We start from the raw sequence: 27,962 nt of genomic DNA on the forward strand, positions 1-27,962 counted from the left end.
TAACCTCACCTCACCAATTCCTCAGCTGATCCTGTTTCCTCAAACTGGAAGCCTCTGTGTCCTCATCCAGAATGGATCTCAGCTGAACTGCTGCTCAAAAGCCTAAAAACTTAACCAGGTTCTAGTTCCTCGTCCTCACGTCTTATATACCTTTCTGCTTCCTGCCATCACTTCCTGGAATTAAAGGTGTGTGTCACCATGCCTGCCAGTTTCCAGTGTGGCCTTGAACTCACAGAGATCTGGATGGATCTCTGCCTCCAGAAGGCTAGGATTAAAGGTGTGTATTACCACTGCCTAACCTCTCTTTAATATAGTCGCTATTCTGTTCTCTGACCCCCAAATAAGTTTATTGGGGTACACAATATATCAACCACATCCCCCCTTTTTTGTCTAAAATTTAAAAAAGCTTATAACTAATACAAGAAAAACTATATCCAATGAGTACATACAATATATACAGTCAAGAATTACATTAACAATGTCCAGTCCATTAATATTTGACAAATTCAGACAAAAAATTTCATTACTTATCCTATTTAAAACAAGTAGTTCCTTTTAAAAAGTAGATTCAATAATCTCCCTTTTTATCTTATATCCATATTCTTTCTTTTTTTGAGTAGATCCAAAAATCTGCCTTTTATCTTATTTCTGTATTTTCCCCCTTTTCAGAGTAGATTCAATGATCTACCCTTTTCTATATCTTTCTTTTTCTTTTAAACGAACCCTGTATCTAATCTCCTTTGTTTAGTTTTTTTTTTTTTTTTTTTTTTTTTTAAAGATTTATTTATTATGTATACAGTGTTCTGTCTGCATGTATCCCTGCAGGCCAGAAGAGGGCACCAGATCTCATTACAGATGGTTGTGAGCCACCATGTGGTTGCTGGGAATTGAACTCAGGACCTTTGGAAGAGCAAGCAGTGCTCTTAACCTCTGAGCCATCTCTCCAGCCCCCTTTGTTTAGTTTTTTTAATCATTAACAATTAACAACTTGTAACCAACCATTGGTAAACAATAACAATTATCCATGAGCCATTGAGTGACCAAAAAACACCCACCTCACCTCTTGGGAATGTGTACATCGTTTTCTTAAAATTACTTACTCCTTTCTGGGGGTGAAGACATCTTTAGGGGATCCTAAAAAGAACATTTTTGGGTTAATTGTCAAGTGCTGGGAGAGGTAGCTGTATCATTTGTTGTTCAGTCTCTGCATAATGGGAAAATGTAGGGCTTGTCTCAAGTCCTTTCTCAAGTTGTCTGTGAATCCGAATCATCTCAGCTAGCCATCTTGAAATTGTCCTGAGCAGTTTGTAGTCCAAAGCCGATCTTTCCGTGGTGTTAATCAGCTTAATGGCTTTACCATAGTCCATGTGGAATCCTGTCACCCTTTTGAAAATTTCAAAGTTGCTGTTAGGTGTGGTCATGGTTCCCTGTAGAATTTTTTTGTGTGTGTGCCTCTGTGGTTTGGAGCAATCACAGTATGATAAATGTCTGTCTCTCGGAAACACGAACGTTCTTCCCTAGGAGAGAATATCTTCACAGCAATTTCTCCCCACCATTTGTCCTGCCAAACTTTTCCAAACTGACCTTTGCCAATGCTTTCTTGTAACACGATGGTCCTGGCAATTTTACTCTAAACAAGCAGCAGTAAACACTTTGTCCCAGGTAGCAGCATCACCGCAGTCACCAACACGATGAGAAGGAGCCAGGAACTCGGAGTAGCAGCCGCTGCCTCCATGGTCTCGCTGCCACTGTTTGTGGCTTAGCACAGGACAAAGCTTCTCCTTAGCAAGCCTCCTAGGCTGGCCTCAAACTCGGGATCCTCCTGCCTCTGCCTCCTTTAGTAAATCCAACCATTGTGCCACCACAGGCGGCAACGTGTAGTTCAGGTCTGAGCTGGGGCCCACAAGGCTCCAGGCAAGTAGCTTTTTCTCGAATTCGTACCACTAACGTTGGGCGCCAGATGTACTTCCAGTTCATTTTTTCCCTTTTCTCTCGAGGATAAAATAAAACCCCCGGCATGCATATATATACATATATATGCATATATGTATGTATATTCCATTGCAACACTGGACATGTCCCTTTTTCCACTGGCAGAACCTAATGCAACACTTTCACCAAAAACTCTGTATAAAACTATTATTTTCTTTTGTCTTTAGTCTCCGTTCATTTGTCTTTAGTCCCTGTTCATGGAGCCACTCTGCAGGGTATTTACTCACCAACCCCACAGTTCCCCAGAGTGCTCTTGAGTGAGAGCAGCAGGAAATATTAGATAGAAAATACAGGATAACCTCAAGAGGGCCTGGAACCAATTCCAACAAGCCCTGACTGTCTCTGCCCTAAGGTATTTATAGAAACACCAAGGGTGGAGCAAAAGACCTCCCCCCAGCACAGCCAAGTGCAGACCATCTCAGACGCCTGCACTCAGGCCCGTGGTCCAATCATCCTCTCTATGCAAAGCTGCTGGGTAAAGCCACTAGGAACCTGAAGATGGGCTCCCACAACTGAGTAATGCTGAGAGCTTCGAGAAATAGTCTTCCCCAAGTTAATTATCTAATACCAAGTGGCCTGCCCAGAAATATACATACAGATAATAATATATGCACTGAGTAGGTTATTGAAACAGGGCTCCAGACCTTAGCACAAGTGACTCCATGATGGAAGTACCATTTAGGCTGTAAAACTCAGCATGAAGACAGTACCACTTGTCAAAACAAAAGACCTAATTCATCAAAGTACATAGTTCTGAGAAAGTCTCTAAATGAACTAACCTTGTCTTTTGGCTTCTGTAGTTCCATTTCTGGCTAACTGTTCTTGTTAACTGAATTTGTTTGTTCTTAAAAGCTCACCCTGAGAAAGTCTTGGTGCTAAACTGAGATCCCAAACACCCAGTGTATTTGCTGGTCGTCTAATAAAGACTTTCTATTGGCTGAAATGCATGTACAAGCCGTCTTCTCTGTTGAATACTCAACAACAGTAAAACAGTTATATTTACATGTTTAGGAATATATATATATATATATATGTAACAACAATTAAAAGAGGCTATGAATTTAAGAGAGCAAGGAGGAGGCATATGGGAAGAGTTAGAGGGGGAAAGGAGGAAATGATGTAATTATATTTCAATTTCAAAAGAGATTTAAAAAACCTAATCAAAATTAGCATTTGGATGCTCTTTCACTTAAAAATGTACTTAATAAATACAATTATGGATCATTTACCATATATTGCTGGGCTAGTGTATGATGGACTAGTTTAAGGGGCTGACAAATTCGTTTTGTGGGACCCTGGTAGAGATGGGTTGCTGGAAGCTAAGAACTAAGATTTTCCTCTGGGCTGCTAATTTAATCAGAGTGTTAACAGACTGAAGTTATCAGAATGCATGCCTTCTAAGCAAACTGGACAACAAGGATCTTAGATCAAAGCTTAACCCTGATATCGATAAACCCTCTTTAGTTTGTTTGGGATTTCAAAGAAAATAAAAAAAAAAGGAACGAGGTGTGTGTGTGTGTGTGTGTGTGTGTGTGTGTGTGTGTGTGTGTGTAAAACCCTAATCGCGATAAACCCTCTTTTTTTTTTTCCCCCCCGAGACCGAGTTTCTCTGTGTAGTTTTGGTGCCTGTCCTGGATCTCTCTCTGTAAACCAGGCTGGCCTCGAACTCACAGAGATCTGCCTGGCCCTGCCTCCCGAGTGCTGGGATTAAAGGCGTGCACCACCACCGCCCGGTGATAAACCCTCTTTAGCTAAGGATTTCAAAGAAAAAAAAAAAAAGGGCAGTGTGTTTGTTGGGGTGGGTGGGAGGTAGGGGTGTGTGGCTGTGGCTGTGGGTGTGTTTGTGTTATAATACACACATAGATTCATAAGTTCACACCATACAGGCAAATATAATCGCACAGGAAACACATTGAGAATTGGCAGTGTTGTTCATACAGCTACTCAATGATATATGTACTGCGTTCATCGTAACTTTCCTTCAGGTTTTAGAGTTTCAGACTCAGCAAAGGGTAGTGTTCCATGTAGTTTAGATTTCAGAACCCTCACTAGGAACTGTATGTGTCCGTGCTCCAGTTTCCTGACCGGCTTCTATATACTAATACACACATCCCTTCCTGTTGGCTGCAAGGAGCTTGGGTCCAGGGGAAGGGGTTTACCGTCGTACCCGGAACTGCTTCCAAGATTTTTTTTTTCTGGTTTGATAAACGCTGCAGGTTCCCGAACCCTAGGCATTCTAGATCCTTGGGGGCCGCGAGAACGCCCCCTTCTTCCGCCCCTTGGCGGGTTCAGCTTCCACCACCATGGCTCCTGTGTCAGGCTCGCGTAGCCCTGAACGGGAGGCCTCTGGGGGAAAACGTCGCAGTTCGTCGAGGAGCCCTAAGCCCAGCAAATCTTCCCGCTCCCCGCGGGGTCGCCGCTCTCGCTCGCGCTCTTGTTCTCGTCTTGGTGACCGGAATGGGCTCAGCCATTCGCTCAGTGGCTTCAGCCAAAGCTCTCGAAATCAATCTTACCGCTCCCGCTCTCGATCGCGTTCTCGAGAGCGGCCCTCTGCGCAGCGGAGTGCCCCCTTTGCTTCTGCATCCTCGTCTGCCTATTATGGCGGCTACTCGCGCCCCTACGGGGGCGACAAGCCATGGCCAAGCCTGCTGGACAAGGAGAGAGAGGAGAGTCTGCGGCAGAAGTGAGTGAGATCGCCGCACCCTCTTGGACGAGTCCGCCTGTCTTTGAGTCCGGCTTGTCGTTCATTGTTTCTGTTTGTATTTCGCTTCCCACCCGCCTCGCACCTTTTTCATCCTTTTCTTCAATCCACCCCACGACCTTTTTATTTATCCTTTTCTAACTTATATTTTCATTCATCCCCAGACTCCTTCATAAAGTATCCTGTTTTCCCACCACCCACTTCCCCCCTCCTGTCTTTGCAGGCAGATATCGCTAAGAGCCTCAGCTCTATTGTATTTCCTTGGTTGCGTCATTATGCGTGAGCTTGTCTGTTGTACACTAAACCGAACTTGTGGAAGTGGAGGTCCTATTTCATCGATTACAGAATTAGTAGTGCCTGCCTTTTGGGAGGCATGCAACGGTTGCTTGTTGCATGAAGGAACAGACAAGTTTGAGATAACAGGATATGTCAGTGGAAAAGTTTTGCGGGGAATTGGGAAGGATTGTAATTAAGGATCTGTATTGGATAGGAGGAAACCTTCCTCTATGCAAGATGATTAGATGAATGTAAGAAAAATGCTCCGCCAAGCTGTAGATGGGGCTACATTAAGGAAGAGTTTTGTAAAGTGGTCCCAGCCATCTTGACCATGAAAAACAAACGCAGGAATGAGATCAGATCTCCTCTAATGGAGTTCTTAGTTTAAAAGACCCACAGACCTGTAGTTGCAACAGCTGTGAGGCCCTGGAGGGAAGTCAGATCAGTGTCGTCTTCATTTACATAGCAAGTTTAAGGCCATCCTGGTATACATGTCTCAAAAAATAGTTAAATTAAAAAAAGCTGGGCATGATGGCTCACTCCTTTGATTCTAGCATTCAGAAAGCCGAGGCAGAATTGTCACAATTAGTTGGAGGCCAGCCTGAACTACCGAATAAATTTAAGGTCAGCCTGAGGGAAAGTGAGACTTTGAGAGAGAGGCTTATATTACTGCATTAGTCATCTAATATTTATGAAATTTATTATGTTTGTTAAACGTTATGTCTTAGGCATTGTACTAGGCTTTGTACCATGTGTTTAAAAAAGGATAAAACTTTAAGCATTACAGGCATTGAGGGGCAAGTTAACTTTCCAACTGTTGAATTGTTTTCATGATTTTTTTTCTTCCAGCAGGGGAGGAAATAAAGTATAATTATAAAAAGGGCAGGCTTCACAAGCACTCTGCTTGAGTTTGAAGGCTTTGTTTGTCGTGAAGCAGGGTAGTTTGGGGCAAGTTAGTTGACCTCTCTGAGCTTCACTTCTTCACCATAAAAAAGAAGAAGCCAGAGTTGTAACTCAGTGGAAGAGTGCTTGCCTAGCAAACCTGAGGCCCTGGTTGGATCAGTACTCCAGAAAGGCTTGAGGGAAATTAGTAACAAGGCTTTTAAGGTTGTAATAACTTCCATAAGTGCGTGGAAACAGAAACAGTAAGACAGTTCTGAATTGTTAGAGACTTACCTATCCAATTTAAATTGTTCAGCATGGTATAGTACCCACAGAGTATGACAGTCGAAAAGCAAATAGTGAGCCATGAGTTTTGTGAGGTCATGTCTCTAATCCCAACATTTGAGAAAGGGTCAGAATCATCAGGAGTTGAAGGCTAGTTAGACCCTGCTACATGCGATCCAGTCTCAAAAAGAGGTGGAGAGGATTTACTGGAATGTTATAATTGCTATGATGAAATTTGCATTTGTACTTTTAGACGATATGAAGTTTATTGTGTTTATTAAACATTATGTCTTGGGCACAGTGCTAGGCTTTGTACTGAATGTTTAAAAATGAGAAATTTTAAAGCCTTACAGGAGCAACAGGTATGAGACTGTTTGTGTTCTTTGTGATTGGGCAGGCATTTTTCCCCTAGCAGTTATAAACAGATGTATCTCTTTTTAAATTATCTTTTTTATTTTTTATTTTATTTTATTTTATTTTATATTTTGTTTCGAGACAGGGTTTCTCTGTGTAGCTTTGCGCCTTTCCTGGAACTCACTTGGTAGCCCAGGCTGGCCTGGAACTCACAGAGATCCGCCTGGCTCTGCCTCCCGAGTGCGGGGATTAAAGGCGTGCGCCACCACCGCCCGGCTTAAATTATCTTTTTAATCAAATAAAACACCCTCTAAGTCTGGCTCTGTGTAGTTACAAATACCTTTCCCCATGATTAAAGTAGTTAAAATAAAAGAAAATCAAGCCCATTATATTTCTTTTGTAATTGTTATGCTTAAAAAAAACCCTGTGAGTTTTAAGCCACTACTCTTTAAGGAATAAGGAATTCAGGCTTCCCCCCTTCAAATAATTATTTTTATTTTATTTATTTTTTTGGAGGGGCAGTTGAGACAAGGTCTCCCTATAGCTGTGCTAGAACTTACTATGTAGACCAAGGTGGCCTCAAATAGAGAGAGAGATCTGCCTGTCTTTGCCTCCCAAGTGCTGGGACTGAAGCGATCAACCATACCTGGTGTTATTTTTATTATATTTTTAATTATGTGTATGCATGTATTTCTGTGTATGGATATGTACATGTGAGCATAGATGCCTTGGGAGGCCAGAAGCATCAGATCTCCTGGAGCTGGAATTAAGGCAGCTGAGAGCCAACCGTCTTGGATGCTGGGAATCAAACTCTAGGCCTCTGCAGGAACAGTATGTGCTCTTAACCACTGGGCCGTTTCTCCAGCCCAGAATTTGTATTATAAGTTTATGAGTAGTAGTAAATATTAAAGCAGAATTAGTCACATATGTAAAATGAAAAAAAGTATTCTCCCCAAAGTAGAGAATGTACTCCTTCTCCAAAAAAGATCTAAAAGAAAAACTAGTAATAAACCTTAATAAGGACAGTTTTTGTCAAAGAAAAATTTTCTTCCTTTTCAGAATCCCCTTTATTTTCATTTCATGTTTATCGTCTTCACTAATTCCTAGGTTCCTGAAAACTGGAAGTTTGACTAAATCAAAAGATTTCCCTGCCTTTATAAATACACATAAACAAATGAATTTATTTTTAAACATAATACTTCCTTAGCCCGGCAGTGGTGGCGCACGCCTTTAGTCCCAGTACTTGGGAGGCAGAGGCAGGTGTTCAAGGCCAGCCTGGTCTACAGAGTGAGATCCAGAACAGGCTCCAAAGCTACACAGAGAAACCCTGTCTCAAAAAACCAAAAACTAAAATCCAAACCACTCCCCCCACAAAACCTTTCTGTTACACTTTACAGTTAAATGGGTAGTTATGCCACACATTCAGAAAAAAGGATGCCCTTGACAGTCTGTCTGCCATTTCTGCCACTGGTACTGAGGCACTCTATAGTTTATGTAAGTTTATGATACTATCAGAACATCAAATCCTACCTAATGAGTTTATATTTAAACCAAGTTTTTATTGATTTTTCAAACATATAGATAAATCCAGGTGTTCTTGTAGCCCCAGCTTCGTGGAAGGCTGGATCACTTGAGCCCAGGAGTTCAAGGCCAGCCTAGGCAACATGGTAAGATCCTGTCTCAAAGATATATGGGGAAAATAATACTAGAAGACTTGATTCCTGTTGAGTTTTATGATATGTTTAGGAAACAGTTCATCCATTGAGTTATAATTTAAATATTTATCTCTTTCAGGAGATTAAGTGAAAGAGAGAGAATTGGAGAATTGGGAGCTCCTGAAGTTTGGGGACTTTCTCCAAAGAATCCTGAACCAGAGTAAGTGGGTTAAACATATCATTTTACAATGTTAATAGCATTTGTTTAAATCCTGGTCTGCAGTCAAAACATTTTTAATTATATTTTCTCACATTTTATTTATTTGTACATGTATGTATGTGCACAGGTGGAGGTCAGAGGACAACTTGCAGGAGTCGGTTCTCTCCTTCCACCATGTGGGTCCCAGGGATTGAACTCAGGTCATCAGGCTTAGCAGCAAGCACCTTTACCTGCTGATCCATCTCGCCAGCCCTACTGTCAAAATTTTTAAGTGAAGAGCTTCAAGTACTTATCAGATTTTTTTGATTTCTTATGATTTATGCTATTTTACCCTTTATATTAAAAACATGGAACATGGGTTATGATTACAGATACTGCTAGTAGATTTTAGCACATTCATTGTGTGTAGGGGTTCGTTTTGTTCTGTATTGTATTTGAGACATGGTCTCATTCTGTAATACAGGCTATTTGGAACCCACTGTGTAACAACCAAGGCAGGACTCAAACTCATAGCAATCCTCCTCCCTTAGCCCCCTGAATGCTGGAATTACTTGCATAGATCACCATGCCCAGCTTAATTGCTGTCTTTAAATTATAACTCTTGAAGCACTAATTTCCTACTCAGAAAGATTCATTATATTTTATATTGTGTTTATATTATTTTTCATTTTTTTCAACTAACCCACTATCAGACTGCTAGGTATTAGTATAAGTGATAAAATAGAGGTAATTTACTAAGAAAGAAGGCTCTTCTGAGGGTGGAAATGGGCTAGTGAGCTGGGAAAAGAAGACACTCAAAATCCTAAAAAATTAGTGTGTGTGAGTGATTGTGTGCCAGAATTTGAAGTCAAATTTTCTGTGATCTCTTGTCTACCTTACTTTTAAAATTTACATTTCTCTCTCACACTCACTCACTCACTCACTCACTCACTCACTCTGTGTGTATGTGTGTGTGTGTGTGTGTGTGTGTGTGTGTGTGTGTGTGCTGGGACTAAAGGCGTGCGCACACGGGTGTTGTACATGTCCTCACTTATCACATGTGGAGGTCCGAGAACAACTTGGACGGGTTGGTTTTCTTCTTCCATCGTGTGCGTTCCAGGAGATATAATTCAAGTTGTTAGGATTGGCATTTATTTAGTGCTCCCTCATGCTAAGGCATCTTGCTAGTCCAGCACCTTATTTTTTGAGACAGTTTTTCAGTGAACCTGGTGCTGATCCAGTGGGCTTGATTGGTTGACCAGTAAGCCCTAGGGATCCTCTTGTCTCTGTGTCTCCAAATGCTGGAATTACAGGTGAGTGCCAGCCCACCCATCATTTTTCTGTGGCTGCTGGGGATCTGAACTCAGGGCCTTGTGCTTGTGTGACAATCATTTGATCAACTGAGCCACCTCTCTGGCCCCTAAATTTAAAAAAAAGTTCATAAGACATAACATTGTTTATTGCCCACAGTGCCTGCCCCATGTGTCCCTTTGTTCCCCTAAACAGTTTCATTTCTTCTTTCATTTTATACATACACACATGATTTTATGTGACTATATGAAATCCGAGAACCACAAATTGGATAAAACATGAAATTTGTATTCCTGAGACTGGCTTAATTTGCTCAATAGGATTATTTCCTATTGCATCCATTTTCCTATACATGATGTAACCCCAGTCTTCTTTTTGGCTGAAAATGTTTCTACTGTGCACATACACTACATCTTTAAGTCTATTCCTCTGTTGTTGATACCTAGTTTGACCCCATAACTGAGCTACTGTGAATAGTCTGTGGTTTTTTTTTTTTTTTTTTTTTGGTTTTTCGAGGCAGGGTTTCTCTGTGTAGTTTTGCGCCTTTCCTGGAACTCACTTGGTAGCCCAGGCTGGCCTCGAACTCACAGAGATCCGCCTGGCTCTGCCTCCCGAGTGCTGGGATTAAAGGCGTGCGCCACCACCGCCCGGCTAGTCTGTGGGTTTTTTTTGTTTTTGTTTTTGTTTTTGTTTTTTTTCAAGACAGGGTTTCTCAGTGTAGCTTTGCGCCTTTCCTGGAACTCACTTTGGAGACCAGGCTGGCCTCAAACTCACAGAGATCCGCCTGGCTCTGCCTCCCGAGTGCTGGGATTAAAGGCGTGCGCCACCACCACCCGGTTAGTCTGTGGTTTATATTGCTGTGTGAGTGTCTCTGTGATGTGATGACTTGCAATCCTTCAGGCAGATGCCCAGGAGTGATATGGCTAGATTCTGTGGAGGATCTAGTTTTGTGTTTTGAGAAACCTCCATATGATTTCCACAGAAGCTGAATTAGTTTACATTCCAACTGGCTGTATATAAGGGCTTCCTGCTCTCTACATCCTCAACAGCATTTGTACTTAGTTGCTTTCTTTTTTTTTTTTTTTTTTGGTTTGTCGAGACAGAGTTTCTCTGTAGCTTTGGAGCCTGTCCTGGACTAGCTCTGTAGACCAGGCTGGCCTCGAACTCACAGAGATCCGCCTGCCTCTGCCTCCCGAGTGCTGGGATTACAGGCGTGCACCACCACCACGGGCATTAGTTGCTTTCTTAATGGCTGTCATACTGTCTGGGGTAGGATGGACTCTCAGTGTATTTTTCATTTGCATTTCCCTGATGGATAGTGAAGTTGAACATTTTTTTTGTGTGTGTTTATTGACTATTTGTATTTTGTCTTTTGAGGAATGTCTGTTCATTTCATTAGCCCATGTATTTGTTTGTTTGAGACAGGGTTTCTCTGGGTAACCCTAGCTGTCCTGGAACTCACTCTGTAGACCAGTTTGGCCTCGAACTCAGAGAGATCCGCCTGCCTCTGCCTTCCAGTGGTGGGATCCACCACCACCTAGCTTAGCCCATTTATTGTAGTGGTTTCTTTAGTTTTTTGTTTCCGTGTATATTCTTGGTATCCTCATCTGCCAGATGTAATTTTTTTCTCCCATTCTTTAGGTGCTCTCTTCACTCAGTTGTTTTTCTTTGCTGTACAAGGGTTTTTAATCTCACAAGGTCCCATTTGTTGATCTGGGGATTTATTTAGTAAACAACTGGCATCCTATTTAGAAAGTTCTTGCTTATGCCTATCCTTTTTGAAAAAATATTTATTTTATTTTATAAGTGTTTTGCCTACATTGTGTGTAAGTATACTGTATTCATGCCCTGGGCTTGCAGGGGTCAGAAGAGGGCATTAGATCCCCTGAAACTGGAGTTACAGATGGTTGTAAACTGCCATGTAGGTGCTGGAAATTGAGCCTGGGTTCTCTGCGAAGAGTAGCCAATGTACTAAACCACTGAGCCACCTCTTCATCCTGTATGTTTATATCTTGAAGGTTTTTCCCTCTTAAAGTTTCAGAGTTTCAAGTCTACAGTAAGGTCACCAAGAATTTTTTAAATTAATGTACTGCCATTTAAAAAGTGTTTCTGGGGCTGGAGAGATGGCTCAGCGGTTAAGAGCACTGACTGCTCTTCCAGAGGTCCTGAGTTCAGTTCCCAGCAATCACATGGTGTCTTACAACCACCGTAATGAGATCTAGTGCCCTCTTCTGGTCTGCAAGGACACATGCAGGCAGAATACTATATACATAATAAATAAATATTAAAAAAAAAGTGTTTCCTATATCTAATACTCTGAAGGTCGACTACTTTTTTATTTCACATTTATTTTCATTTTGAATGTTACTATTTTATGGGGATGTCCTTTGTGTGCCACAGCACACAGGTGGGAATTGCTCCCTCCTTCCACATAATGGATTCAAAGGATCAAACTCAGGTCATCAGGCTTGACAGCAAGCACCTTTAACTTGCTGGCTCCATATTTTTCTGTTGTTTGTTTGTTTGTTTTTATGTTTTTGGTTTTGTGTAGCCCTGGCTGTCTTGGAACTCTCTTTGTAGACCAGGCTGTCCTTGAATTCAGATGCACCTATGGGGATTAAGGGCATGAGCTATCCTGCCCAGCTCCACTCTTGGATTTTTGTTTGTTTGTTTGAGACAGTGTGCTTAACAAGAAACTTAGAATTTGTGTCAGGGTGATAAAGCAGTATTATCTAAAACTTGTTCCTATAGATACTTGAACTCATTTGTTGTTTGTTTTTGCTCTTTTGGGGGGCCCACCACCCAGCTCCCAAATAAATCACACATGGAGGCATATTCTTAATTATGAATGCTCGGCATTAGCTTAGCTTAGTTTCTAGCCAGCTTTCCTTAACTTAAAATTTCCCATTTACCTTTTGCCTCTGGGCTTTTTCCATTCTCTTACTTCTGTATCTTACTCTTACTGTGGCTTGCTGTGAGTGTAGCTGGGTGGCTGGTCCCTGGAGTCCTCCTCCTTCTCTGGCTGCTTCTTTTTCAATCCCTCTTCCCAGATTTCTCCTTCTATATATTCTCTCTGCCTGCCAGCCCCACCTATCCTTTGTCCTGCCTTGCCATTGGCCATTCAGATCTGTATTAAACCATCAGGTGTTTTAGACAGGCATAGTAACAAAGCTTTACAGAGTTAAACAAATGCAACATCAACAAAAGTAACATACCTTAAAATAATATTCCCCACCACTCATTGAATGAGAATTAAAAGAATCCCTAAAGATATTTTTGATAAATAATACGTAAGTTATTTCATGTGTGATGTGGAGGCCCACAAATGTTCCCTAGTGAGATCTGGGCTTGCTTTACCCAGCAGTTAGAGGATTGCTTGACTATGTGTGTAGTTATCAGGTGATTGGAAGGGTCTGCACTTGGCTGTGCTAGGGGGAGGTTGTTTTGCTCCACCCCTTGGCATTCCTATAAAAGTCCCCTTAGAAGAGACAGAAGGGGGCTGGTGGATATTGGTCCAGGCCCTCCCAAGGCTATCTCGTATTTTTGTTTCTCTCCCCTCTATCTTTCTACCTAATATCTCTTATCCCTCTCTTTTCAAGAGTACCCTGGGGAAAAAGTGGGAGTGGGTTCCCCCACAGTATGATCTTTAAAACTTTAGAGGAAAGGATGATAGAATATGAGAACTTTCCTTGGGTACCATCAAAGTATTTTAATTTTTTAGAACCTTTCCTAAAGTATTAAAAAAAATTTGTTTAGACTTATTTACTAGTTTTGACAAGGTCTCACTATGTGGCCCTGGCTGGTCTACTCACTGTGTAGACCAGGCTGGATTTAAACTCACAGAAATCCACCTGCATCTGCCTCCTAAGTTTTGGGATTAAAGGTGTGTATCACCATGTCTATTTTTATTATTTTTAATTATGTATATTGTGTGGGTTTCCATGGGTATGCACAGCTAGGTGTTAGTGTCCCCAGAGGCCAGGGACATCAGATTTCCTTGGAGCTAGAGTTATAAGTGATTGTGAGCCACCTAGCATGGGTGCTGGGAATCAAACTCAGGTCCTATGCAAGAGCACTGCACACTCTATTTGCTGAGCAGATAACAGCTGGTAGAGTGCTTATCTAGAATTCATAAGACCCTGGGTTTGATCTCTAACCAAATAAACCAGGCGTGGTGGTACATGGTTTATAATCTTAGGATTGAAGAGGTAAAGGCAGGGGCGTCAAAAGTGAAAGGCTGTCCTTAGCAACATAGAGAGTTCAACCACAGCATGGGCTAGAGACCCTGTCTCAAAAGAAAATTATCCAGGCTAGTGAGATTTTTCAGCAGGTAAAGGTGCTTGGTGCCAACTCTGACAACTTCAGGCTGATCCATGGGACCCACAGTGGGTGGAAGGAGATAACCAAATCCTGAAAGTTGTTCTTTGACCTCCACAGTAGTGTGCACGCGCACGCACGCACGCACGCATGTGCACGCGCGCGCACACACACACACACACACACACACACACGTGTTCTAAATAAACTAAATGTAAAATAATGTATTTAAACCCCCAAACAAAAATTTACTTTCAGAATTTATTTTGCAGATTCTGTAGTCTGTTAGGTTCTGGGGAGATGGGAGTTGTTCTAGTGTGTATCCTTCACCTACTTAGAATAAAATTCTGGAGCTAGGATATCTCTCAGTGATAAAGCAAAATTGCCTAACATTTTTGAGGCCTAGGTTTGATCCCCATAGCCAAAAAATAATGAAATCATGAACTCTTCTATCAATCTTTATGTTTGCCTTTTCTTGATCTTTCCTTATGTTTTCTATTTCTCAACTTTTGTCTTGTGAGTTTCTTCTGAAAATATAAATCTTGCACATTGCTTTTTTAACAGTACTGTGTAAACTCTAAAGCATTATATAAATATAAGTTATTTTTTTATTATGACGACAGTAGACTCCTGAATATACTCTTGTCTTTGGGGGCTAGAGAGAGGGTTCAGTGGTTAAAGGCACTGGCTATTCATCTGGGGAACCTGAGTTTGATCCACAGCACCCACATAGCAACTCCAGAGGATCCGATACCTTCTCTGGCCTCTCTCTGTGGGCACCAGGCACATTTTGTGTAGGCAAAATGCCTATATACATAAGATAGTAATAATAACAACATTAATAATAATTTTAAATGCTGTCTTTGAAGGCTCCTTAGGCAATGAGTGCTGTTAATTGAAATTAAAAAAAAATTTTTTTTTTTAAGATTTATTATTTATGATGTATACAGTGTTCTGCCTGCACACCAGAAGAGGGCACCAGATCTCATTGCAGATGGTTGTCAGCCACCGTGTAGTTGCTGGGAATTGAACTCAGGACCTTTGGAAGAGCAGCGAGTGCTCTTAACCTCTGAGCCATATCTCCAGCCCAAACTGAAAAATTTTAAGTGCATATTTTAATGCTCTATGTAGATATTTCTTACAATTGTTTTCTGTAATTCAGCTCTGATGAACATACACCAGTAGAGGATGAAGAGCCAAAGAAAAGCACTACTTCAGCATCTAGTTCAGAAGGTAATTTTGTAAAATAAAGAATTTATTAAGTCATAAATTTGAAAAGTATGTTTATAAATAATTGGACATTAGACCTGCTTTTACTCAGGATACCCAAGTTCTTTTCAGTATTTCAAATATAGTAAGATGTTCGGGAATACTTCTGTAGAAGTTAATTTTTATTTGTACTTAACAACAGATGAAAAGAAGAAGAAAAGGAAATCTAGTCATTCAAAAGAAAGATCCAAGAAAAAGAGAAAGAAAAAGTCATCTAAAAGAAAACATAAGAAGTATTCTGAAGATAGTGACAGTGACTCTGAATCTGACACAGACTCCAGTGGTGAGAAAGCCATGTCATTCTGCAAACCCTAGAATGCATTTTAACTGTTAAAAATGTTATGTGTGTGCGTGTTTTGTCTGCAAGCATGTCTGTGCACCATGTGTATTCCCTCTGCCTGTGGAGGCCAGAAGAGGGTGTCAGATCCCCCGGCACTGGAGTTACAGACAGTTGTGACCACCATGTGGGTGCTGGGAATCAAATTCAGTCCTCTGAAAGAGCAGCCAGTGCTCTTAACTGCTGAGCCGTCTCTCCAGCCACTCAGCTTTTCTTTTCTGCAGTTACAGACGTGTCACTTGGTACAGCAGGCCCTCTGCCTTCAGAGCCTGTCACTCCCTGCATCCACCTGGGCTTACGCAGTGCACCAATGGACATGCGCTACTTTTATAATAAACTGATTTCAAAAACAACTAGTTACCACTTCCAGGTCAACCATTCCTTAATTATCTTCCCAAATAAGTTATGTTTTTATTACACTTTTATTCATTTATTTTGTGCATATGTGTATATGTATGTGGACGTGCACACCACAGTATATGTGTGGAAGTCAGAGAGTAACTTTGAGGAGTTGAAATTTCTCTTCTTCCACCATGTGGGTCCTGGGGAATTGAACTCAGGTCTTCAAGCCCAGCAATAAGCACCCTTACCAACTGAGTCGTCTTGCCAATGCGTGTCTGGCAGGTTTCAAGACTCCTCTGTATCCTCACGCACCCCATGCTTTTCTCTCTTAGCCCAGATTATGATCATTCCATTACCATCTTCCCTCCATTCCACTGAGATTCTGGAAAGCATTCTTCTCCTCTGCCACACGCACAAAGAGTTGTTTCTTTTTGGTTTTGTTTTTCTCACTATGAAACTTTAACAATTCCCAGGAAAATAAAGGGAACAATGTAATTATTATTATTATTAGCTTTTGTAAGCATTTTAACATTTAAAATATGGGGGTGGGAGAAGTTGCTGAGCTATTCAGAGTAAGTTATCATTCCTTGACTAAATATTTCTATATGTACCTCTTTGAAATAGGATGTTTTCCTACTTAACCAATGCCATTAACTCAATGAATAAATTAATAGTGATTCCCGATATTACTAATACTTAGTGTGACTTTAGTTTTTTTACATTCATTTGTTTATTGTATGTGTGTGTGTATGAGTGTGTGTGCACTCATACATGCCACAGCCAGTGTGTAGAGATCAGAGGACAATTTATAGAAATCAGTTCTCTCCTTCTACCATGTGGTTCTGGGGCTCCAGTTCACGTCATCGGGTTTGACAGTAAGCATTTCACTCACTGAACCATCTTGCTGGTCCATGACTTTAATTTCTTTGATTCTTGCTTCTAGTATAATTCCTGGCAAGTTTCAGTAAATGTTAGAATGAATAAATTTCTCTGTAACAACAAATGAATATTTGCAGTATTTATTTATTTGTTAAAATATTGGGATTTTGAACTTCAAATTTTTTTTTCAATAATAATGTGCTTTAATTTTCAGATGAAGATACAAAAAGAAGAGCAAAGAAAGCTAAGAAAAAGGAAAAGAAGAGGAAACGGAGAACGTCAGTTTTTCTTTACTTTTTTTTAATGAAAAAGCTTAAAATGTATAATGGTCCCCCATATATATACCCAGTCTGACCAATTATGGGTAGTCTCTATCACCCTCCAATTATTTTGGTACTAATGAAAGTTATCATTCCCTCCATAAATAATTCAATAATTTAGTACCTTTTTCTAAAAGGTATTCCTTAAAAAAAATATAGTAACTTTTATTGTGCTTACAAATTTAACAGTTGCTGGGCAGTGGTGGTGCATGCCTTTAATCCCAGCACTCAGGAGGCAGAGGTAGGCTGATCTCTGTGAGTTCGAGGCCAACCTGGTCTACAGAGCGAGTTCCAGGACAGCCAGGGCTACACAGAGAAACCCTGTCTTGAGAAACCAAAAAAGAAGTTAACTATCAATTCTCTGTAGTTTTTTTCCTACAGTTTATTCATATCAGAATGCTAATACTGTCCCTAAATTATAGTGGTTATTTGGAGTGATTTAGCATGTTTTTCTGTCTTCTCTATTTCCTGGAGAGTTGGGTGTGTCTCTCGAGTTTGGCAAGGTTCAAATTGGAACTTTGGCCAGGAATACTTTGTAGGTGGTGCTGTGTACACTGTCAGTAGGCAACTAATGTCTTATCTCTTTTTGCCATATTAGCAAACACTGCTGGTCTTTGTCAAGATTCAGTATGTCATTGAGATTGAACAGTGGTAGTTTACTTTGAATGCTGCTATTTAAACATTTTTGCTATATTTTAACCCATTAACTGAAAATTTTTATTAATGCTTACACTGGTGAGAACTTGTTTTTGTTTTGTGGGATTTTTTTTTTTTTGTATTTGGGCTTGTTCTATGTTTTTTTTTAAAAGATGCATCTGTGTCTGTGCCATGTACATCTACAGGTACCTGGAGAGGCCAGAAAAGGGTATCAGATCCTCTGGAGCTGGACTTACAGGTGGTTATGAGCTACCTGATATGGGTGCTGGGATATGAACTATAGTTCTCTGGAAGAGCAGCAAGCACTTGTAACTGCTGAACCATTTCTTTAACCCCTGTATGTTTGTTTTTTGAGACAGGGTCTTATATATCCAAGGCTGGTGTCAGGCTCACTAGATAGTATAGGATGGCTTTGAACTCCCGATTCTCCTGCCTCCAGCTCCCAAGTGCTAGGATTACATGTAGCTAGTCTTTTTCTGTCCTGCCAGCCAGCTCCCAAATCACAACACAGAGACTTCTTATTAATTATGAAAGTTCAACTGATAGCTTAGGCTTATTTCTAACTAGATCTTATAACTTAAATTAACCCAATTCTATTCATCTACATGTTGCCACATGACTCGTGGCTTTTACCTCTTGTCCTGTGTGTTTTGCTCCCTTTGCATCCAGCTGGCGACTCACCTTCTCAGTGTTTTCTCTGCCCTGAAAATCCTGCCTAGCTATTGGCCCTTTAGCTTTTTATTAAACCAATCCAAGTGACACTTCTTTACAGTGTACAAAAAGATTATTCCACATTTCCTCCTTTTTGTCTAAATAAAAAGGAAAGGTTTTAACTCTAACATAATAAAACTGTGCACAATAAGAACAATTATCAGGCAAGAATTAGTCCAGTCCATTTGTATTTGGCATATTTGGGGAAAATACTCCATTATTTTTTTTCTTTTTTTTTTTCTGGAGCTGAGGACCGAACCCAGGGCCTTGCGTTTGCTAGGCAAGCGCTCTACCACTGAGCTAAATCCTCAACCCTAAATACTCCATTATTTATTCTATCTTGATCGAGTTCAAAGCTCTGTACCTAATGTACTTTCTAGCATAACTAAGGAAAACTACAACTGTAACTACCTGGTTACCAACTCCATCAAAGACCCCAGAAAGATATAATATTACCTAAGTAAACAGGAAGTGCAGTGTAAGCCACTTCCAAACATATAGAAATGACAGAGACAGCTGGCTGCCTAGACAGTCACCCAAGGTTCCTCTGCAATGTTGGGGCATCCATCTTTGGCCTATGGCCTAGAATATCCGACAGACATTTTTATGAAGCAGGGATTTTGAAAGACTGTCGCACTAGGCTTGGCAAAGTTCAGCAGTCACTTTCCTGTGTGTCCTATAGATTGTCTGGCAGACTTTTCTATGAAGCAGGAAATTATTTTGACAAAGTTTGACAGTCTTTTTCCTTTGTGTCCTGCTTGTCCAGTTTGTATAGCATACAGTCAAGACAAGAGCAGTTTCTCATCTAAATGGTTAATTTTGCCACATTGAAAGCAATTGAAGTAAATTTTTGCTGCAGTAACAGATATATCTCATTGTCATGAAAAGCCCTATGTTAACAAAACATTTTAAATGCCATATTTTTTTATTTCCCCTCCCTCCTCCCGTTTTCTCCCCCCACCTCCCTTCTACCCTCTCCCTAGTCACTCTTCCTCTGTCTCCATTCAGAAAGGGTAAGGTCTCCCATGGGAGTCAACAAAGCATGGGAATCAACAAAGCATGGCACATCAAGTTGAGGCAGGACCAAGTCATATCCCCCACCCACCCAACTCCTGCTGCATCAAGGCTGAAGGCTGAGTGAGGTATCCCACCATAGGAAATAGGTTCCAAAAAGCTAGCTTATGTGCCAGAGATAGGTCCTAGTCTCACTGCCAGGAGCCCCACAAACAGACCAAGCCACACAACTGTCACCTACATGCAGAGGGTCTAGGTTGGTCCCATGCAGAAATGCTGTATTCTTTAGTCTTTGAAGTGTTTGAAGACCATCTGTCTGTCTAAAATATATCTGTTTGACCTTGAAAATATACCTAACATGACTGCTTGCTATAGGTGACTACTAACCTATATTTATTATCCTAAATATTTTGTAATAATAACTTTCAAGGACTAGAAATTTACATTACATTGTTAAATGAGCTGCATAGGTACAATACCTTAAACAAGAGTAGAAATGTATGTATAGTATGTTCTAATAAAAATAACCTTCAATTTGTATCAATATACAAAAATCCATACCAATGTAAAATATTTGAGACTAGTGGTTGTTTTTTTTTTTTTTTTAGTTTGAAAGTAGATATAGTAATCTATCCTTTTATCATATCATTTCTATATCCCCCCTTTTTCCTTTCAAAAAGAGATCTCTGAATCTAATCTTCTTTGTTTGGCTTTCTCTCTGACCATGATCAATAACAACTTGTAACCAACCCCCCTAAACAATGACAAACATCCATAATCCACCTCATGTCCCAGAACCACCCACCCTCATCTCTTGGGATTGTGAGCGTTGTGTTCTCTAGACTGCTTTTTGCTAACATCTTTGGAGGGCCCTGAGAAAATTAGAATAATGATCAAGTCCTGGCTAGAATTATCTGTGAGGCTGGACCATCTCATCCAGCAACCTTGAAGCTGTTCTGGATGCAGAACTCTGAGGAAATTACAACAGAGGTACTCTGAAAGGCTAGATCACCTGGGCCACTCATTTTCGTTGGTGTCTGTTCTTGCTCTGAAAACACATAAATATTCAAAGGTAATAGACATATCTACATTAACACAAGTATGGACTGTGTGTTGTATAGGTAAAATATACATTACCTGTCTTGCAGTTTTTCTAGGTTTATTTCTTTATATCTATAGCCAGGATTTTCAGAGGGTCTCCCCAGATCAAAGCTGATCCTCTTTAACCTTGAATGAATCCATAGCTTTTTGTTTTCTGTGGAAACATAAGCATAACCTCTTCTCCAACACAACATATTTTTTGGCTTCCATTTTGAAGTTAAGACATTTAAAAAATATATATGATAGTTTAGTTTAACAGTTTCCATAATCCAGTGTTTCTCAGCAGCTATCATTTGTTCATCAGCAATCAGAAAATTAAAACAGCACAATAACATACAGGATCCAGACTTCCTGTATACTTCCCATCTCTACGTGGCTTCTTTTATTTTATTACTTTTTCTTTAAAGACTTTATTATTCTTAAACTATTTATTTTTATGACTGTCTATACCCTTTTTATTAACCCTACACACATTGTTAAACACAGTGTAACCTGTTTAGAGGTTTATTTTTCCATCTGAACCTGTTTTACTGCATATCTGTAACTTTTTGTGTCTGCATCAGTAAAATCTTAAACTGCTACACAGCTTAGCTCATGGCGAGCTGGCAGCTCAAGCCTGTAGACTGCAGCCAGGAGATGTGTCTCTGTACTGTAGCCTGCATGATGAGAGTCTGCAGGACTAGGAAGCCATGTTTTTTGTGTGTTTGGAACCTTTTTATTTTTTAAGCTTTCTCAGGTCTTATGTGGAAATATGTGCCTGGATATTGGATGCCATTTGTAGCTAGTCTTGCTCTGTCCCACCAGCCAGCTCCCAAATCACAACACGGAGTTTAGGCTTGTTTCTGACTAGCTCTTATAACTTAAATTAACCCATTTCTATTCATCTGTGTGGTGCCATGTGGCTCATGGCTTTTACCTTGCATCCTGCATGTTTTGCTTCCTCTGTATCTGGCTGATGACTCTGCCTTCTTCATAGCATTCTCTCTGCCCCCAAAATCCCAACTTGCTATTGGCCATTTAGCTTTTTATTGAACCAGTCTGAGTGACACTTCCTTACAGTATACTAAAAGATTGTTCCATAACAATTACAAACATAAGCTATCACCTCCTGCCTGAGAGTTAGGTTTTAAGCTATTTCATTTCTATTAATCTTTCTACACGATAACTGTATTTCATTGATCTTTTAGTCATTTCTTGTTGATAGTAAAATACTACTTGGTTAACTGAGAAGATTGAATTGAAAAGTTTGAATAAGCTGGGAATTCAGATAATTTTCATTAACTTTTGAAAACTGAGGATGCCTGGGGCTGGAGAGATTGTTCAGTGGTTAAGAACACTGGCTGTTCTTACAGATGACCTGGGTTCAATTTCCAGCACCCATATGGCAGCTCATAACTATCTGTGACTCCAGTGCCAGGAGATCTGACACCCATACACAGACATACATGTAGGCAAAACACCAATGCATATAAAATAAATCTTTTTTTTTTTTTTTTTTTTTTTGGTTTTTCGAGACAGGGTTTCTCTGTGTAGCTTTGTGCCTTTTCCTGGAACTCACTTGGTAGCCCAGGCTGGCCTCGAACTCACAGAGATCCGCCTGGCTCTGCCTCCCGAGTGCTGGGACTAAAGGTGTGCGCCACCACCACCCGGCATAAAATAAATCTTAAAAAAATTCTTTAAAGGACTAGAGAGACGGCTCAGAGGTTAAGAGCATTGACTGCTCTTCCAGAGGTCCTGAGTTCAATTTCCCAGCAACTACATGGTGGCGCTCAACCATCTGTAATGAGATCTGGTGCCCTCTTCTGGTGTGCAGGCATACATGCAGGCAGAACACTGTATACATGATAAATACATCTTTATAAAATTTTCTTTAAAAAGAAAAGAAAACAGAATGCCTTTTAACACGAGAATACTTAATTTGTATTAAATTATAATCCATGTAGGAAGAAATACAAGAAAAAGAAGTCCAAGAAGAACAGAAAAGAGTCTAGTGATTCAAGCTCTAAAGAGTCCCAAGAAGAATTTCTAGAGAATCCTTGGAAGGATCGATCAAGTAGGTTCTTGCAGCTGACTAACTCAAAACATGAAACATTAACTGTGATTAGTCAAGATATGAATGTGTTTCTTAATATCTTTCATGCAGAGGCAGAAGAACCATCAGATCTCATTGGCCCAGAGGCTCCCAAAACACTTGCCTCCCAAGATGATAAGCCTTTGAAGTAAGTAGCAGTGTACAGTTGTGGGGTTTGGGTGGTTTTCTTTGTTGTAGGTCATTTGCTTTGTTTTCTGCAGTGCTGAGTATGCTCATGCTAGGTTAGCAGGCTGCCACTGCTGTGCCTTCAGCCAGTAGTAGTATATTTGCAGTATTTAAAGTACTTTCTTAGCTTGGTATGGTGCTTATGCCTGTGATCCCAGCATTTGGGAGGATGAGGCCGGGAGATGGGGAATTCAAGGACATTCTAGGCTACATTGTGATTTCAAGGCCAGTCTGGGCTACATCAGACTCTGTTTCTACAAAATAAAAACAAGATCTTCAACTATCCTTCAAAGCCCCTTTCCAAAAGAAGGAACATATGGTGAGTCCCAATGCTTCTCTGCAAGGAGCTGTGATTTCTAACCCTCTTTAATCGTCATAGCACTTTGTTTCTTTTATGCAGTGTAATTTTTAAAGTTTGCATTAGTTTATCAATTTTGTATCGAGGAGGGAAAAAGGAGGGGAAGGCATTAGAGGACAACTTTTAGAACTTGGTTCTCTCCTTCTACCATATGGGTACCAGGGATTAAACTCAGGTCAACAGACTTGACAGTAAATGTCTTTACCCTCTGAGCCTCCTTGGCAGCCCATGCAATCTATTATTTATGTTTACCTTAATAGTGTAGTGTAGTTATCTTTATAATTGTATAAATTTTTTAAGCTTCAAGTTTAATAGGAATGCAAGAAACCATCACTGAACTGCTTTTAAAGACTTATAATAAAAGACAAAAGGTAATTTTTACTGTATGGTATTATTGTTTGTTACAAGTTATTTTGAGATCTATTATATATTCGGGGTTTTTATAGAGAATGAGCTGAGGACAGAAGCAGTAATAGTAATACCTGATGAATTAACCCACAATTATAAAGTGTGAGTCTATACTTGTGAACGTTAGTTCTTTGGTTCTTCCAAATTATTTATACATTTCTAGGTTAGTAATATAGCTCATAGTACAATGTTCTCTAATAAAACATAAGTAATTCACACCAGGAACAATATTGCTCAGCACTGTTGTTCTTACTGCTATCTGAGGGAAAATGATTTGTGCTCTCCTTTTCTGTGGCGATAACTATTGTGAATTCTGAATTACTTTGTAGCTATGGCCATGCTCTGTTACCTGGTGAAGGTGCAGCTATGGCTGAATATGTAAAAGCTGGAAAGCGAATCCCACGAAGAGGTGAAATTGGCTTGACAAGTGAAGAGATCGCATCATTTGAATGTTCGGGTTACGTAATGAGTGGTAGCAGGTACTTCCTTGACATTGAGTCCATTTCCATGATTAGCTCTCTTCCTTCTTTCTTCCTACTAGGATTGTATTTGGTGATCTGTTTTCATTAAGTGACTATTTTCTAGTGGAAATAGAGTATACATATACACACATGCGGACGGACACACATGGTACTGGTTTCATTAGAAGAAACATACTTAAAAAAGGTTTAACTGTGTATAAAACTTAGCCTCAAACTCTACAATATCTCCAAATTTAAAGAAGCAATTGTTTCCAGTTTCATTTCTTATTCATATTTTAGTATAATTTTCCCCCTGTAAAATAAAAAATGAGTTAAATTCAGCCATCTATCATAAAGGAATGTAGGCTTCCATTAGTGAGGAAAGCACTGTCCCAAGGTAATCTTCCTCCAGTTCTCAGAGGACCAGAATTTCTGGAAAAGAATATTGGTTATGGGTCATGAAAGTTGTCAGATTCAGCATGAGGAAATAGGACTCTGGAAGATCAGAAAATACTTGACTAATCGGGGAGGAGAAGGGCAGGGGTACTGAACTCACACTGCCTGTGGATTCTTTAAGATTACAAACTACTTATTAAAATAGTTAGTTTGAATTGATACCAGAGACCTCTGAAGCATCCCTCAGAATCTTAGATTTCTGAAAAGCAGCATTGCTTTGGAGGATGACAGTATAAGGACGAATCATTAGAGATGTAGCAATCAGTAAGGAGGAGGGTTCAACATAGCCATTTTTGTGATTGAGATGATTGTTTACATACAAGGTCCCAAAGACTCTTCAGAGGGTTAACAAATGGTTGTATATAAAGTTATTACAGAACCATTGTTCTACAGACAACTAGAAAATAGAATTTAACATATCATTAATACATATTAATATAATTAACAATGTATAATATATAAGGAATTATAATTAAATATTTATAGTTTAATATATAGTATCAGAATATGAATGATTTAGAAATAAATCTTAACAAAAGAATCCCCAGACCCCTACAGGGAAAAACTATAAAATGTTAAGAACCATTAGGGGGATGGACACATTGCTCAGTGGTTAATAGCACTGGCTGCTCTTTCAGAGGACCCAGGTTCAATTCCCAGCACTCACGTGGCAGCTCACAACCAGCTGTAACTCCAGTCCCAGGGATCTGAAGTTCTCTTCTGGCCTCTGCAGGCACTACACATATGTGATGTACAGGTATACATTCAGGCAAAACACTCATACACATAAAATAAAAATTTTAAAAATTTAGCTGGGCGTGGTGGTACACATCTTTAATCCTAACACCTCGGAAGCAAAGGCAGTCAGATCTCTGAGTTTGAGGCCAGTCTAATCTACAGAGAGTTCTAGGACAGCCAGAGCTACACAGAGAAACCCTGTCTTGAAAAAAAATCAATCAATCAATCAATAAATGAAACATTAAAGAAGACATATCAAAGGAGACAGACAATGTTTAAAGATAGGCTAGCAATACTGTAAAGTCAGTTCTCTCAAATTTATCTATAGATTCAATAAAATTTCAAACTTAGTAAAACTGTTTTAAAGTGTGTTTGTTAGACTAAAAGGCTAAGAGTAGCCGTGTTAGTTCTGAAGAAGAGTAGGCAAATAAGATGTGACTTATGAGAGAGGAGAGTTAAGGCACTTAGGATTTAGGAAGCATAGTGAATAACCTAATTATTCAGTGGATAAAATGCAGAGTCCAAGGACAGTTATACATGTGTGGAATTTTGTGTATGAAAGAGATAGCATGTCAGATCTGTGTAGAAAGAAGTATTCAGGAAATGGGATAGGAAAAATGTCATCCGTACGTTAAAAGAAGAATGCAGAACAGTGAATCGCCAGATATAAAAAGAAGTGCCACTAGATTACTTTCAGAGAGGGTGCCTTTTAGATAAAACTGTATTTTCTAAACAAAACAAAATGTGCTGCCCAGAAGTTTGCCTAGGCTGAAAGTTTGAACTTGTGTCCATTAAATGTGCAAATTCCAGGCTCAGATAAGATTCTTGGGATACACACAATTGATAAAGTATTGGTAATGAGAATATTGAAATGAACAACTATAAAAGAAATGACAGCCGGGCGGTGGTGGCACACGCCTTTAATCCCAGCACTCGGGAAGCAGAGCCAGGCGGATCTCTGTGAGTTCAAGGCCAGCCTGGGCTACCAAGTGAGTTCCAGGAAAGGCGCAAAGCTACACAGAGAAACCCTGTCTCGAAAAACCAAAAAAAAAAAAAAAAAAGAAAAGAAAAAAAGAAATGACAGAAAGGGCCATTTATCAAAAGAATACATATGTCCTATACATAAACTAAATGATGTTTATTTTTATTGGAAATGGAAATCAAGACCTCAGTGAAATACTGTTTTGTATCCATTTAATAGGAAAAGGTTCAAAGTTCTGACAGTGCCAGATATTGAAAGGATATGATGCCACAAGAGCTCCTAAACAATGCTGGTAGTATATCCATTAACAGTGTGACATTGTGGAAAGTTGGACTCTCATGTGCAGTATAACCAAGCAGCACTATACTGGGGTGCCCAAGAGAAAATCTGACAGACTAGAGACAGGCATGTGGGCGTTCATTATAGCATCATTCTGTATTGCTTTCTGCCCCATGTAACTGCACAGGGCACTCACTATACTCTAAACAACCTAAGTATATTGCCATTTCCTCGACTCTCCCATCTTATCCCTAGATACCGTCACACTAACCTGAAATGATTCTCTCCTCTTCTTACCCAGTCTTTCCTGGTTTTTCTAGAGATAAGTCTCTTCAAGTAATTATGTAGGGTTTGGGTACACATGCACAAAAGAGGTCATTCATTTTTCTCTCTGAATAACAGACCTTTTGAATCCAACATCATAGTTTTCCTCTGTCTCTATATATTACTCATCTAACTTTTAGACTGAGTTCCCCTTTTCTTTGTGACACTTCTGGATTCTAAGGAAATTAAACTATCCACAGAATTCCTCTTCAGTTATAGATTTAGACTTGATTCTCTTCTTTGTATTAGTAAAGTTGAACATTGATGTACCACTTGATTAATTAAGATAAATCTTTCATTTGCCCTGCTATGGACTCCACAAAGACAAAAACCACTATTACTGGCTGGGCATGGTGGCACATGCCTTAAATTGCACCGCTTGGGAGGCAGAGGCAGGTGGATCTGTGGGAGTTTGAGGTCAGCCATGTTAGCCAGAGTTATTTCATGAAACTCTTTCAAAAACAAACAACCCCCACCCCCAAAATACACATCGCCTAAAACATTTAATAAGTTTCCCATTTCAGTTTATTAGAAATAAGGAAAACAGAATTATGTCTTTAGTATGTGAAATGAATGATAATATCTACTATGTTGACAAACATTGGAGATCATGAATACTAGCAATAGGTTAAAGGAAAAGGGGCATCACTAGATAAAATGTAGAGTCATTTGATGACCCATCTCCAGGTTCTGTTGTCACCTTTTAAGTAGATTCTATATTAAGAAGGATTCATGAGGATATGCTGTAGGAATTATTAGTAAGAAATTAAGTCGAAGATAAAATTGTCTTCAGGCATCGCCGAATGGAGGCTGTGCGGCTGCGCAAAGAGAACCAGATCTACAGTGCGGATGAGAAGAGAGCCCTTGCATCCTTTAACCAGGAAGAAAGACGGAAGAGGGAGAACAAGATTCTGGCCAGCTTTCGAGAGATGGTGTACAGAAAGACCAAAGGGAAGGACGACAAGTGACGACTTCCTGACTTTACAAGTGGGCAGTTTTAACAAGGAAATTGTGGGTTCTAGACATAAAAGAAGGTTATTGTTTTGTTTGTGTTTGGCGTTATTTTTTGATGTATGGTTTCAAGTAGTCCAGGTTGG

General features: G+C 39.9%; 1 protein-coding gene across 1 annotated transcript; it reads left to right on the top strand.

Moving 5' to 3' along the window:
- The first annotated feature begins 4,151 nt into the window (after positions 1-4,151).
- Nkap (NFKB activating protein) lies at positions 4,152-27,909 on the top strand. The gene is made up of 9 exons (XM_059250658.1): positions 4,152-4,675; positions 8,285-8,365; positions 15,135-15,205; positions 15,384-15,524; positions 17,014-17,077; positions 22,546-22,655; positions 22,746-22,821; positions 23,955-24,104; positions 27,659-27,909. Exons 1-9 carry the CDS (start codon positions 4,296-4,298, stop codon positions 27,831-27,833), a joined length of 1,248 nt encoding a protein of 415 aa, XP_059106641.1. The 5' UTR covers positions 4,152-4,295; the 3' UTR covers positions 27,834-27,909.
- Positions 27,910-27,962: the final 53 nt, after the last annotated feature.

The sequence above is a fragment of the Peromyscus eremicus genome, chromosome X, assembly GCF_949786415.1.
Source record: "Peromyscus eremicus chromosome X, PerEre_H2_v1, whole genome shotgun sequence".
NCBI classification, from domain to species: Eukaryota; Metazoa; Chordata; class Mammalia; order Rodentia; family Cricetidae; genus Peromyscus; species Peromyscus eremicus.